This window comes from Sebastes umbrosus, chromosome 11 (assembly GCF_015220745.1).
Source record: "Sebastes umbrosus isolate fSebUmb1 chromosome 11, fSebUmb1.pri, whole genome shotgun sequence".
NCBI classification, from domain to species: domain Eukaryota; kingdom Metazoa; phylum Chordata; class Actinopteri; order Perciformes; family Sebastidae; genus Sebastes; species Sebastes umbrosus.
Genome location: NC_051279.1, coordinates 28,624,892 through 28,639,949, shown reverse-complemented (window position 1 = coordinate 28,639,949; position 15,058 = coordinate 28,624,892). Strand labels below are relative to the sequence as shown.

Below are 15,058 nucleotides of genomic sequence, written 5' to 3'. Positions count from 1 at the left end.
AGTCAAGCCATAAACTGATAAAAAATAGTAAAGGGTTATCAGACAAGTCAAAAAATACAACTAAATACATCAATAAATATAATACTGTCGATTAGATGATTACAATATCAACTCATTGGCTGTTAAAAGTAAAGCATAAAGCTTTTACAAGTCATTTCAATTATTTAAAGCAGCAGTAGGCAGAATGTTTTTGGCATCATTGGGCACAAATTCCATAATAACCTTTCAGCATATTGTAATTCAAGTGTTCTGAGAGGAAACTAGACATCTGCACCTTCTCCTGGCTCTATTTTCAGGTTTTAAAAAAAATCTACTTTGGCCAATCACAGGTCATTTCAGAGAGAGAGCGTTCCTATTGGCTGTGCTCCGGCTGGTGGGCGGTGCTTGGTATTTCCTCAACAGATCTCAACATGGCTGCCGGGTAACGAACTTTCTCATTTTACAGCTAAATAGTACACCACAAGATGATTCTGAAAACATTTGAGGAGAGAAATAGGCATAAACAGTAACAGAATATTGATTCATATTTGATCAGTAGCTCATGACTGGAGACTTTGGCCAATCACAGGTCATTTTAAAGAGAGAGCATTCCTATTGGCTGTTCATTCAACGGAGGCAGCTGTCAATCATCCGCGAACTCCGATCAAACGGTCAAACTAGGCAGCACTGATCAAATATGAATCAATATTCTGTTACTGTTTATGCCTATTTCTCTCCTCAAATGTTTTCAGAATCATCTTGTAGTGTACTGTTTAGCAGTAAAATGAAAAAGTTTGTGAATTGGCAACCATGTTGAGATCTGTTGAGGAAATACCAAGCACCGCCCACCAGCAGGAGCACAGCCAATAGGAACGCTCAGTAGGAAAGCTCTCTCTCTCTCTCTCTGAAATGACCTGTGATTGGCCAAAGTCTCCCATCCCAGGCTAGATTTTTTTTTAAAGCCTGAAAACAGAGCCATGAGGAAGTGCAGAAGTCTAGTTATCTCTCAGAGCACTTGAATTACAATATACTGAAAGGTTATTATGGAATTTTTTCCCAATGATGCCAAAAATATTCTGCCTACTGCAGGATTAAAGAGGTACATTTTGCAAAAAGACCAGCTAGAGTACCTCTTCATAGATGCACTACTCCTATTTATGGCCCAAAAGATGTTACTTATATCCATCATTAGCAAAACCCCTTGCTAGTTCAGGAATATGATTGTCTCACTCATGAATGAATGAATATTAGTTTTACTAAATATTGTTTCATACTTATTTGAATATTCTTTGAGTGTACTGTATGTTGACCCTGATGAATACCACAAGATGAAATGTGTTGGTCTCACAATAAAGTTGTTTTTTGTACTTGGCATTTTGACCCTTTAAGATTTCTCTTCTCCATGCAACTTGTGCCATAAATTTCCTGTTATGGTCATATTTGGCATACTCAGCACTGATAGAAAAGAATGATTTGTTTTTTTATTTGCAAGAGACTTGACTTGGATTTCATCGAAAAGACTTCACAACCGCTCTGGATGGAGCGAATTACTGCACATTTGAAGAAGATTGTCGTTGAAGCATTATCACATTTCCTTAAATAGAAACAGGAAGTCTGACAAAACACGCACGCTGCGCAGCGCTTTGTCTCTCACGGCCAGTTAGTTCATTCTAATAGAAAACAATGCAATCAAACTGATTTAGTCACTGACGCTGGCTCGTGTTAAATAAAGATATTCCACATCGTCTTTCACCTCCAGAAGCCAGGCTGTTAGTTGTCAGACTCTTCTTCTATAGCTTTCTGCCAGTAGCGTTAGACTGTAGTTCCGTCAGCTCATGTGCGGGAATGTCGCCCCCTCCTGGTGGAGCTAGTAAATGCACCTCTTACTTACAGATTGTTTCTACAGATCTGCCACTGTACCAATTGGACAAAATTACGTAAACAAACAGGAGGATAGTTGCAAATGTCACATGGCCCACAAATGCACAGGAAGCAATCTGAAAATGAGCAAATAGCATTCCACGTGTAGAAATAGATGCACAAATGCGTGTTTATCACTTTACATGTAAACCTTAAAGGGACTGTTTGTAACTTTTTATGCGTATACTGTAAATGTACCGGGTCGGGACACATGCGCGCTCGCATATGCGCGCTCGCGTGTGGCCGGAGCCTCGTCTCTTCTGCCTGCTTGCCTTCACTCAGACACTACACAGTGCAGAAGAGTTAGTTTAGCCCTGAGAATATCTAGTGAATGTTCAGTGGACGTTTGTGCAGAAATAAATGCTGCAGCTCCTCCACACCAACAGAGGTTTCCCGTGTCTTGTGAAGTGACGGGGCTCCTCAACGAGTTACGTTGTCATCTCGTTACTGAGGTGATAACGTAACTCGTTGAGGAGCTCCGCTGCTGAAGCCTGCGCTGAGGTAGGAAAAGCCAACACTAGGATCAGCATTGATTCATGGAGAGACCTTCGTCTGGTCAGCTAACATTACTGCCAAGCAGGTGAAATATAGAGTGATATTGTGCTTTTAGCTGACGTGTGTCGCCTCACTGTTTTGAGCGATGCTCGTTCATGTCTATTTAGAGCGAGCAAGCGCGAGCTCAACGCTGACTTTCGTTGATTTCAAGGCCACAGGTGTCGCTGTTAACAAGCATTTCTGAAAGTTACAAATAGTCCCTTTAAAACACGTATTTACAGAGTAAGTTATGCGTATTTGCAAATCGCCCTGTATTTTTGTGAATGTGACTTTACACAACACAAATACAAAAATACATGTTTGTGGATAGTGAAATACTTGCAGATCATGGTACACATTTGTGAATTGTCTTCTGTGGGTTACAACTAATATAGTCCAATAACAACTTCCATAGAAACGACCGGTTTGACAGCAAACACCACGTGTAGTAGGAAGTCACAACTCTCTGTGTAATTTTAATATTTAACGCTAGATTGTATTAGTCTCATGTTGTTTTCATCTGTTTACAAACACATCTTGTGTGGTTGGTAATAATACTAATTGTTATAATAATGATGGTTATCGATATATAACACTTATCAAAATGAGTGCTCATTACAAAGTGCTTTACAAGGTGGACATAAACATAATAAAGGATAGAATCCAATGATAGACACATGCACATTTCCACATATATTTACAAACAAATATATATAAATTCCAACGTGATCTGAAAACTACAAACTGCCTACAGATCCGATCTAACAGGAAGTAACTTTTTCTGTGACTTTCTGTAAATTCCGGGAAGGCTGCTCAAAAAGACTGGAAACTGTCCGACTTGACCACAGCTTTTTGTCACCACCTCCTCCTGCTGCTGTTGCCGGATCTCTTCTACTCAGAAGTTCAGAAGTCACCGCCCGCCCACCTGTGCTTGTTCTCCTTTTATTTTGATGTCAATACAATACAACTACTGACATTCATGTAATATCACGTCACAACGGCTGCTGTATCAGCCGTGTGTTTACTACGTGTTTATTTGCATATGGAGTGGGGAAGTGAGATCTGATCACAAGTGGTCATTGGAGACAAATGTGGAGACGCATCCTAATGCCAGGTGTGAACAGACGCACTTAGAGCTGTCCACTTGTGATCCGATCACTGAGGACGCATGTTAATACCAGGTCTGAACAGGGCCATCATCATTATAAAGTAGGCTTTGTTGACAGCTTAATGGCATGCCTGTCTGCTCTAAAGCTGGGGAACAATAGTGTGGGTGGGTGGGTGGGGGAGGGAGGGAGGGAGGAAGGAGGAAAAAGGGGGAGAAAGGGGGGAGAGGAAAAGAGGAGTAAAAGAAAGAAAAAGAGAGAAAGAGAGAAGAAAACACAATTCTGTAGCTCTTATTTTCACCCACATGGTGTTTTGAAGTCTTTATACACCATAGTATTTTTGTTAAAGAATACAAATATTATTTGTTGTGCTTTTCGGGGGAAAGAATACATGTCCACTTGAGAGGCAGTTTGAATCTTGTCTCCGGCAGGGTCGAAGTTTATAATATGCAGTAAAAAAATGTTTGTGTTGCTCGTGTAAACTTGAATTGACTCAAGATATAATATTAATGCAAAACTTGTGCACTGCAACTAATACATTAATATTGAAAATCGTTCAGGTTTCCTTATACAATCATATAACTGGTAGATCAGATAACAAATATACAAAACATTATCATCATCCATGATGATGTTTTGTGTTATTATTATTGCATACATCCTCCTTATGACTGATTAATGAACTGTTAGGAAAGATAGCTCAAAATGTTAGTAGAATAAATCATAATGTACTGGAGAATAGTTGAGCAATATGTTTTAATTGGGATGGACTTGCTGCGTAATTAATTAAACAAATAACCATAGGAATACACATGAATTGAGACAGTCATGATATTAAAGCTTTAACTTTATTGTCTTTGGGCCTGGAACACGTGAAACAACAAGAACAAATAATTTGAAGAAGATAATACTGATAACACTTTTGTACTTTTTAATTAACATTTTCAATGTAAGAATTTAACACTTAACATTTACTTGTAACAGGTTATTTTCAGTGTGGTACTGGTTATGAAACAACTCTCAATGTACTACTGATGCCTCTATATGGCTTGCATAAGTAAACAAGACCATCAGAGAGAATATCGGCCATTACTTTAGTTATTCTTAATGTTTATCATTGGGTCTGATTCCCTGCAAAATCAGACAAAATGATTTACAGCTCACAGATTCACCAGAAACTCCTTCAGCTCAGACTCCAGCGGGGCCTCCAGCAGTGACCTGCCCACTGTAGATTGCTGGGCCCGCTGTCAACGTCCAGCAGGTTTTGCCACAGGGCCACAATTGTGCTTCCCTTATAAAGAAAACATGAAAAGAACAACAGAGACTGAATATTTATTCACACAACAGGGTTATGTGAGTAAGTAATGAAATGAAAACAACAACAACAACATTGTCTTATTCTTTTTGGACTAAGCATGGTATTCCAAATCACAAATATTACTAACCTGCTGGTTGCTGAGAGTCATGGAGGTCTGTGTCCTCAGTTCTACCAGGTGCTCTGCAAGGCTGTCAACCCGATCCATACCTGGCATACCATGCCCGTCCCCTAATCATACAACTTGTCATCAGTAAGCAAATAAACAGGATAAACTGCTGTGAAATTACACTTCATGTAACATATAATATCTTATTGTCTGCACTCTGTCTGTTGTATGTTCAATAGATTTGACACAACTGTTACTATTGCTTTATTGTGAGGTTTATGTAAACATTACTTACCAACTGTATTTCTGCCACCTGAGACCTCACCAGGTGAGGATCAGACTGGACTGCAGGCTGAGCTTCTGGGGCAGAGGATACAAACTACAGTCATGTTTATATAACTTTAGTATGAACGTTTAATATAACGTTTATGATCATATAATCATTAATCATGAACATTAATGTAACACCACAGTTATCTGACAGTTACCTCTGAGCTAAAAACAGTGATTGTGATAGTAAACTTTGTTTCACAACGTTAAGAAGCTAATACAGTAGCAGTCATACTGTATATGTATATATAGCTTTAGTATTAACATAACGTTTATGATCATATAATCATTAATATAACACCACAGTTATCTTACAGTTACCTGTCTGAGCTAAAAGAAGTGACTGTGGTAGTCTTAGTTTAACAACGCTGAGGAGCTCATACAGTATGAGTAACGTTACCTCTATGTAACTGTAACTGTAACTGTAACTGTAACGTAGCCTCAGCATAATAATTAGAGCTCTGAACAGATTATAAAGTGATTGGTAACTATTCACCAGGTTTCGCTGAGATAATTAAAGCCAGGTTAGCTAAGACAGAGTAACATTACAAACCCATTCATTGATTTCACAGCGAATCAATCAGCCAACATTAAAAAACGCCAGAAAGCTAAAACACGTTTAATCCGTATTGTCTAAGAGAACCCAATATCAATGTTACGTAATGTTAATAATGATATTTACCCAGTGGCGGCTGGTGGAAATGTTTCTAGGTAGGGCTGTGCCACATCCAATCAATTTCAGCAAACATCCCGGTATGATTTAATGCAAAAAAGCGAAGGTATCAAAAACACATTACTACTTTTCCGTTAAATAAATATTTTAATCCAACAGGAGCAATAAAGAATGCTTAGAAAAACACAACAGTATAACATGTAGCTACTTAGTGGTGGAAAGTACCACTATAGTAACTAGTACATTTACTCAAGTACTGCACTGAAGTACAATTTTGTGGTACTTGTACTTTACTTGAGTATTTCCATGTTCTGATACTTTCCACTTCTACTCCACTACATCTCAGAGGGAAATATTGTATATTGTACACGTGCCATGTCTGCACAACATCACCGCGTCAGCACTTCCGGTCCTTCACAATAAACTCCCCTCACACTGAATACGCGGGGGTAGCTTGCTGGAGAGCCACAGAGTCTGTCAGCTCTGTGGCTGATGTCGCAGTATGTCCCTCAGTAGTATGAAGCAGTATGCGGTTTCGAATACAGCACATATTGTAAAACTGAGGAAGCAGTATGGCCCTCAGTAGTATGTGCAGTATGTGGTTTCAAATATGGCACATACAACTAACGGAAGCAGTATGGCCCTCAGTAGTATGTGCAGTATGTGGTTTCAAATATGGCACATACAACTGACGGAAGCAGTATCTCTCAGTAGACGACACTCCAGAGAAATCTTTCAAACTAAACGTTGTCGAACCAAAATAAAGACAGATTCAGCAACTGCATGGCTTAAACTGGCTTAATTATTTCTCGCCTCAAATGTTTTCAGAAACGCCCCTGTGGACACGTACCCTGAGCCTCTGTGTTATTAATTTATTACCTTCATAAAGTATCTGAGAACGTCACCCTCGGCTTCACAAGACTGAAACTAAAGCTGAAAGTAGGCTGTGTAGTCAGACTGTTTAGGTTAGTTTGTCACATATCTGACCTGTAAACCAAATCAGCTGGCTGAAACAAAGCAGCCCCTCTTCCCTCTATCAGCCCTAATGTTACCTGCAGCAGAGGGAGGAAGACAGAGGACAGGAGGACAGGAGGACCAGAGGACAGGAGGACAGAGGACAGGAGGAAGGACTGATACTGACTGATGTTTGTGTTCTTCAGTCTTTGTAAACCTCACTTAGTATTGTCATGTCAAGAATATGATTTATTTCAGTGGTTCTCAGACTTTTTTCACCAAGTACCACCTTAGAAAATATTTTGCTCTCCAAGTACCACCATTATGACCAATGTTAAAATACAGGGGGGGGGGCAGCCTCACTAGGCCTGCACCATATGAGGAACATCTGCCATGTGCGATAACACTGTTCAATATTGCTATGATGATATGACTTGCGATAAATAAACAAATATTGAAGTGTGCATATTAGCTATGCATATACATATACTGTATTTAAAATATAACTGGGCTATATGTTGTTTCTAGAGCAGCAACAGTAATGTTTACAACAGCAAAGTCACCATATAAACTCTTTAATATCTCACTGGAAACAATCTAAAATGTTAATAAAACAAATCATATTCCTGACATGAAAATATTAAGTGAAGTTTATGAAGACTGAAGAACACATACATCAGTCAGTATCAGTCCTTCCTCCTGTCCCCTGTCCTCCTGTCCTCTTGTCCACTGTCCTCCTCCCTCTGCTGCAGTAACATTAGGGCTGATAGAGGGAAGAGGGGCTGTTTGGTTTCAGCCAGCTGATAAGTTTACAGGTCAGATATGTGACAAACTAACCTAAACAGTCTGACTACACCAGTGATAGGCCTACGCGTACCACAGATTGAGAACCACTGCTCTAATTTATAAACATGTTAGATTGTTTCCAGTGAGATATTAAGGAGTTTATATGGGGACTTTGCTATTGTAGACATTACTGTTGCTGCTGTAGAAACAACATGTAGCCTAGTTATATATAAAATACAGTATATTTATATGTATAGCTAATATGCACACTTCAATATTTGATTATTTATCGCAAGTCATATCATCATTGCAATATTGAACAGTGTTATTGCACATGGCAGATGTTCCTCATATGGTGCAATGCCTAGTGTGAGAGGCTGCTCCTTGCGTAGTATGAGAGTTGTGTGAGAGTTTAAGTGCCATATAGGGTAGGCCTACGCTACTGTGTTTTAATATCAGTCATAATGGTGGTATTTGGAGAGACAATTATTTTCTGAGATGGTACTCTGGAGCCACATGCGTCTCTTTAGCTCCTCTCCAGTGGCTCCCTGTGGATTTTTTTTTTTTTAAATTAGTGGAAATTAATAACTGTTTTTTTGTTTACGTTTTCATTTTTATTTATCATTGTTGTAGGTCTATGGTACGACGGTACGACGGAGTATTAGGGCCACATTGAGCAAAATAAATAAATCTGAGATTTCGAGAATAAAGTCATAATATTACGAGAATAAAGTTTATTCTCGTAATATTATGACTTTTTTTCTCGTAAAGTTATGATTTTATTCTCGTAACATTTCCGACTTTTTTCTTGTCATATTCTGACTTTATTCTGTAAATCTCAGATGTTATTTCCCTCAATGTGGCCCTAATACTCCGTAGTACATTGTCTCTTTGGCCCTCACTGCATTAGACTTATATACTATATACTTAGACTATAAACTGTGTTACCTTCATCATAGTGCTCAAATGTTTTGTGGCTCCAGACAGATTTTTGTTTTTATTATTTTTGCCTAAAAAGGTTGTTTTGATAGTAAAGGTTGCTGACCCCTGGACTAGACTGTACGAGGTGCAGTGAAGGCAGCAGCACAGAGCAGCGGGAGAAACACATGAAATAACATTAGACAACAGTTGTTGTGTTACTGTTGCGTCAGTCACTGACACAACAACTCAGTCTTGACGAGAATTTATGCTACAAAACCTTTCCTACGTAAAACACGACTTGTTTTACCGCTAAAGCTCGCTGTCAATAAGAAGCTGACATCTGTCCACACGGAAACCCCGGGTTACAGTGCGCATGCGCGGGGGCTTTTCCGAAACCCCCCTCATATAAGGAGGAGTATAAATAGGTGTTAGTCTCTGTAGAGCAGATATCATAACTAGCACACACGGAGGATGGACGACTCTGACCCTCTAGCTCTGAGTCCTCTTAATAACAGCACATTCACTAAAGTGAAAGAAAGAACGCCCTTCTATCAGGTGAGATCTTTATTCTATATTTTCATGATATATTGCCTCTTTAAAGTGATGTTTTCCCTCTTTCTTACTGCTGTATAGCCTGTATAGATGGAGTGCACCGGTATGTGTAGTGGGACAGACTCGTATTATGTTGTTTTTTATCAAAATGTAGTATCTAATACTTCCTCATGCAGTATGTGATGCGACTCGCGCCACAATTGAACGAATTTATTCAATTAAAGTTATTTAATTCATTAATTTAGTTTTTTATATAGCATCAAATCATAACAGAAGTTATCTCCAGGCGCAAATGTTCTTATAAAGCAGTAATGTAAAACTTACTCTATAATTTAGAGACTCACAAGAGATCCCCCATGATGTGCATGCATTCAATAGCATGAAACAAAACTCCCCTTTAACGAGTATAAATTGGGCAGAACCAGGCTCTGGGTACAATAGATAATAATAGAGTTATGATAAAAATATCAGTAATAATAGCTGTATTAATAATAGAAATATAACTGCTAGTAATAATAATAATAAAAAGACAGATAATAATGATGGTATATGGTCTTAACTTCCGTGTACAGGTTTGCTGTCTGTAAATGTTCTAAAATTGGTGTCAAATGTTGTTAACTTTATGCTTTTAGATATAAATGATCCTGGACATTTGAATTAAGCATTTAGCATGACATCATTATATAGACTCACTGCACCCTCCCAGCTGTGACTGACTTCCTGGAAACCTGCATTCACCTACCTATCATCTTGCTAGTAGACTTTATAAGCTATCAGTAGAGCTGTCAATCGATTAGAATATTTAATCAAGATTAATTGCATGATTGTCCATGATTAAAAAAATGAATCACACATTTTGTATCTGTTCATAATGTACCTTAAAGGGAGATTTGTCAAATATTTAACACTCTTATCAACATGTGAGTGGACAAATATGCTGCTTTATGCAAATGTGTGTATATATTTATTATTGGAGATCAATTAACAACACAAAACAATGACAAATACTGTCCAGAAACCCTCACAGGTACTGCATTTAGCATAAAACAATATACTGTATATGCTCAAATCATAACATGGCAAACTGCAGCCCAACAGGCAACAACAGCTGTCAGTGTGTCAGTGTGTCAGTGTGCTGACTTGACTATGACTTGCCCCAAACTGCATGTGATTATCATAAAGTGGGTTATGTCTGTAAAGGGGAGACTCGTGGGTACCCATAGAACCCATTTACATTCACATATCTTGAGGTCAGAGGTCAAGGGACCCCTTTGAAAATGGCCATGCCAGTTTTTCCTCAGCAAAATGTAGCGTTATTTTAGAGCGTTATTTAACCTCCTTCCTGACAAGCTAGTATGACATGGTTGGTACCAGTGGATTTCTTAGGTTTTCTAGTTTCGTATGAATTGTGTTAATGTGTTAAAGAAATTAGTGGCGTTAAAATGTATTTAACTTTGACAGCCTTAGCTATTAGACAACACCTACACATAGATTCATTTCCGTACATTGTTAGTTGCAGCAACAGACAAAAAAGTCCACAGCTTAGCAACTTTCCATTGGCAAGTGAAAGTGCACGTGACCTAGAAAAACAGAGCTGAGCACCAGGGGGGTCGGGCGCTGTTGTTTGTTCAGAAAGTCCACCCAGGTGCATTTGAGATGTTTAGATGAGATCATTGTGAGATTTTTTTTTGAAGCTGAAAGGGGATTTCTGTCTGCTTCTCTTGTTTAGGTGATGGCTTGTAAAGCCTCCAGCATGCAGCAAATCATCCAGATGGTGCAGAGGATGGCGCAAAAGAGCTGCAGAAGAGCCTGCCAGTTGTTCTGCTGCCCACTAGACTCTATGCTGTGTGAAAAGGCCACATGCTGTCAGCAGTCTACGGAAGATAAAACTGCACAAGGTAAGATCTGCTTTTTATATTACATTTCTGTCAATAAAGCATTCAGGGTCTTTATTTGTTCCTCATATCTTTTTATTTAATCCTTTGTTGGTCTTATTTTTCTTTCAATTTAAAGGAAACTCTTTTTTGTTCATCTTATTTTTCACATTAGCCTTTTAGAACTTAGCATTAGGAGCTTGCTGCATTGCATTTCACTACATATTACGAAAAAAAGAAGTATACTTCAAGTTTATTTTATGAAGTATACTAAAGTAAAGTTCAAGTATATTTCCCCAAAGTACACATTATGTAGTATACTAATGTCAGTGTACTAGTAGTATACTTGTAAGTGTATTAATTCAGTACTTCTTGGGACTAAATTGGCCCACTTTCTAAAAATATACTTTTAAGTGTACTTTAAGCGTAAGAACAGTAAACTTTGAGTACACAACTAGTTTACATCTAAATTGTGTTTTATACTGCAACTATACTATGAACTATACTACAAGTGAATAGGTATACTGTTAGTTTAATAGTTATATACTTGTAGCCCACTTTTTAGTTTATTAAAGTACACGTTGTATACTTAAACTTATAGTACTTAGTCAATGATTTATGTATGTAGATAAAGAGACTTTTGCTTTTTGACTTGATGTTTTGTGATGATAAAAAAAAAAATGTCTCACATGCCTCCACTTTAATAGGCTACTCTATCAAAAAGTAAGCATAACTACAAGCCAAGTATACCTTTCTGTAGGCCTATAAGGCAAGAATACTTAATTATACTTGATCAAAAGATTAAGTTCAAGTATAAAACAAGTAAACTTAGACTTTACTGTATACCTCACACACGTTCTTCGCTGTGGCTTTTCATATACGCTGTCAGCAAAACAAGCTTTTTTGTTTTCCATATAATCAGGAACTATGTGACGCATTTCTGCAATTACATCACTCTGGAACAACAACTTCCCATTCTCATATTCTCTTCCTTTTTCCTCCTTTCTCTCCCTCGCTCACTCATGAACAGTGGCACTCCAGAATCTGCCGTCTACCATTTTGATTGTGAACATCAGCAACTCCACCTTGATCGACTGTGTCATCGGGAGCGACGCCTACCCATCAGCGGTGGCTGAAAGTCAGCCTCTAATGCGGGTTTCTGAGCTCCAAATGCATGGTGGGTAACAGCCAAACCTACTTTATAGCAATTTCTAGGACTTTAAAGCACTTTGAGATGCAGCATCTACTATGCTTTGTTGTATTATTTGTAGGGTTGTCAAAGTTAAGGCAATAATAACACGTTAATGCAAATTCGTTTTAATGCCACTAATTTCTTTTACTAATTTACGCAACTTGCAATTTCTAGGCTGTAACGGGCTCGGTTTTAAAGCTAGAAAAACCTAAATCAATTGGTACCAAAAACCCCCCAAAAAAAACTGCCAAGGCCATTTTCAAAGGGGTCTTTTGACCTCTGACCTCAAGATATGTGAATGAAAATGGGTTCTCTGGGTACCCACGAGTCTCCCCTTTACAGACATGCCCACTTTATGATAATCACATGCAGTTTGGGGCAAGTCATAGTCAAGTCAGCACACTGACACACTGACAGCTGTTGTTGCCTGTTGGGCTGCAGTTTGCCATGTTATGATTTGAGCAATATATTATTTATGCTAAATGCAGTACCTGTGAGGGTTTCTGGACAATATTTGTCATTGTTTTGTGTTGTTAATTGATTTCCAATAATAAATATATACATACATTTGCATAAAGCAAGTATATTTGCCCACTCCCATGTTGATAAGAGTATTAAATACTTGATAAATCTCCCTTTAAGGTACTTTTTGAACAGATAAAAAATGTGCAATTAATTTGCAATTAATCACGATTAACTATTTTAACCGATTGACAGACCTAATTGTTTGAATATTTTTGTAGTATTTGCCCTAGAGCACTCACACCGTACTCATGAGAAGTGAAATCATGTAATTTGTTCATGTGTTACAGATGAGGCGAGGTGCAGCTGCAGCTGTAGACAGCAGGGAGCAGCACAGACCTCTGCTCCTCCTCCTCCTCCTGCTCCTCCCCTTCCATCGGCCGAGCCTCCGAACATCAGCATCCACGGCTCCCGTCTCAACTATGTCATCATCGGAGACAACAACTACATGCACGCTGAGCAGACCCACTCAACTGAAACAGAAGAGCCTCAAGTTTGAATCTTTGGCTACGCAGACCGAACACCCAACCACCCACACACCCACACACTTACACAAACACACACTACTACACACTCTAGCATCACTGTCATCTGTGTTTGGATTTCTTAAACTCAGTACGAGATCAAACATTTTCACCTTTTGGAGTTGCCTCTGCTCTGCTTTGACTCAGACTTGTTATGAGTGTGTAAACCACAGGCTATACACTCACTGTCTGTCTCTTCTCCTCCTTCAGCATTATTTTAGGGCCACATCTGACAATTATTTTAATTAGCGATAAATCTGAAGATTATTTTCTAGATAACTGATTCATTGTTTAGCCTATAAAATTCCAGAAAAGTAGAAAATGTCAATCAAATTGGTTGCGTCTGAAATTCCACACTAACATGCTATTTAGTACGCTAAAACAGTATGTGAGATATTTTAGTATGTCCAAAACCTTAGTATGGAACCAAATTGCATATTATTTCCCTTAAAATATTACAGTATGCAAACGCTGGACAGTACAGTGGCATAAATATCCCACAATGCAAAGCGGTAGTGACAACAACGTTCATAACAAACGTTGGTGGACAGCTCCGTAACGTCAGTACCGCTTCACTTTAACTGTAAATATAAGATTTCACTTTGCAAGGCGTCATACTGTATATATTTTTTAATTAATTCATAATTTGATTCTCACAAACTGTCGTTTTGGTCACATGAGGTTGGTACGGGTTACCATGGTAACATGTCTCCAACCGGCAAGGAGGCCATCAGGAAGTGACGAAATAAATTACTACTTAGGGCGTCCGAAAAGATACATACTACTGTTTATTCACACGAAAAGTATGTTGAACGATAGTACACATATTGAGTATGTAGTGCATAGTGTGTAATTTCGGACGAACCCTTTATTTCCCAGAGCCCAAGATGACATTTTCAAACTGCTTGTCTCAACTGTCCAAAACCTGAGGATATTGAGACTAATATTATATAAAATAATTATATATATAATATTAAAAAACACCAAATATTCACATTTTAGAGGATGGATGCAGAGGATTTTTGGCATTTATTTCAGCTGTTATTTTGACATTTTGACTGACATCAATGTTTTGGTTTAATGGGACTGTTTTTGCTCTGGCCTTGGTTTATACGTGCCTTGAAACTGGTTTTGGCGCTGACGTTTGTGAGTGCTGATTTTAAAAACATAACTATGGGTCATCAGTGTTGTAAGAATTTCACACAAACAAACGTCAGCTCCCCAAACCTTATCCTAACAAAAAACTCTCTTCAGTAAAGTTGTTTCCTGTTTTGCAATGCCGGGTCTTCTGCTCGTCTGTCAGACGTGCGGACATAAAGTTGGGAGCAGCTGGGAATTTTACCAAATTAATTTCATACATGGATATGACTTTTTTGATGATTCATCTCTCTGTGATCGTCAGATCTCTCCCTAGATGATGTCTAGTGGTATTATATGCTGAAAGACAACTGGCTGTAGGATTCATTTGATGTGTTTATGAATTTATATATTGTGTGATTGCATAGACAACCAGTATTAAAATACTGTGAGTCTGACTGAAATCCTTATCATGTCATGATAACGGTGTTAACTTATTTTAATAAGTAAGGCCTATGGTCACTAAGAGTTGACTACTTAGTAGTGTTCATTGTGGAAGTCATTTTGATTTCTTGTGTTCATACTGTACATAAAAGGTGCTACTATTGTGTCTGCTGATATGTGTATATATGCTCCATGTTCCCTTCACCAATGTACTACTTATCTTTTTCTTCTGAAATATTGTATAAG

General features: G+C 38.3%; 1 protein-coding gene and 1 long non-coding RNA gene across 2 annotated transcripts; one reads left to right on the top strand and one right to left on the bottom strand.

Annotated features, from left to right (window-relative positions):
- Positions 1 to 4,402: 4,402 nt before the first annotated feature.
- Positions 4,403 to 5,343, bottom strand: LOC119497655. Its single transcript, XR_005208954.1, has 3 exons — positions 5,259 to 5,343; positions 4,985 to 5,085; positions 4,403 to 4,830 (listed from the first exon to the last, which is right to left on the bottom strand). It is a non-coding gene; the product is annotated as an uncharacterized LOC119497655 (long non-coding RNA).
- Positions 5,344 to 9,003: 3,660 nt separating this feature from the next.
- LOC119496964 lies at positions 9,004 to 13,707 on the top strand. The gene is made up of 4 exons (XM_037784667.1): positions 9,004 to 9,182; positions 10,909 to 11,077; positions 12,084 to 12,230; positions 13,058 to 13,707. Exons 1-4 carry the CDS (start codon positions 9,099 to 9,101, stop codon positions 13,264 to 13,266), a joined length of 609 nt encoding a protein of 202 aa, XP_037640595.1. The 5' UTR covers positions 9,004 to 9,098; the 3' UTR covers positions 13,267 to 13,707.
- Positions 13,708 to 15,058: the final 1,351 nt, after the last annotated feature.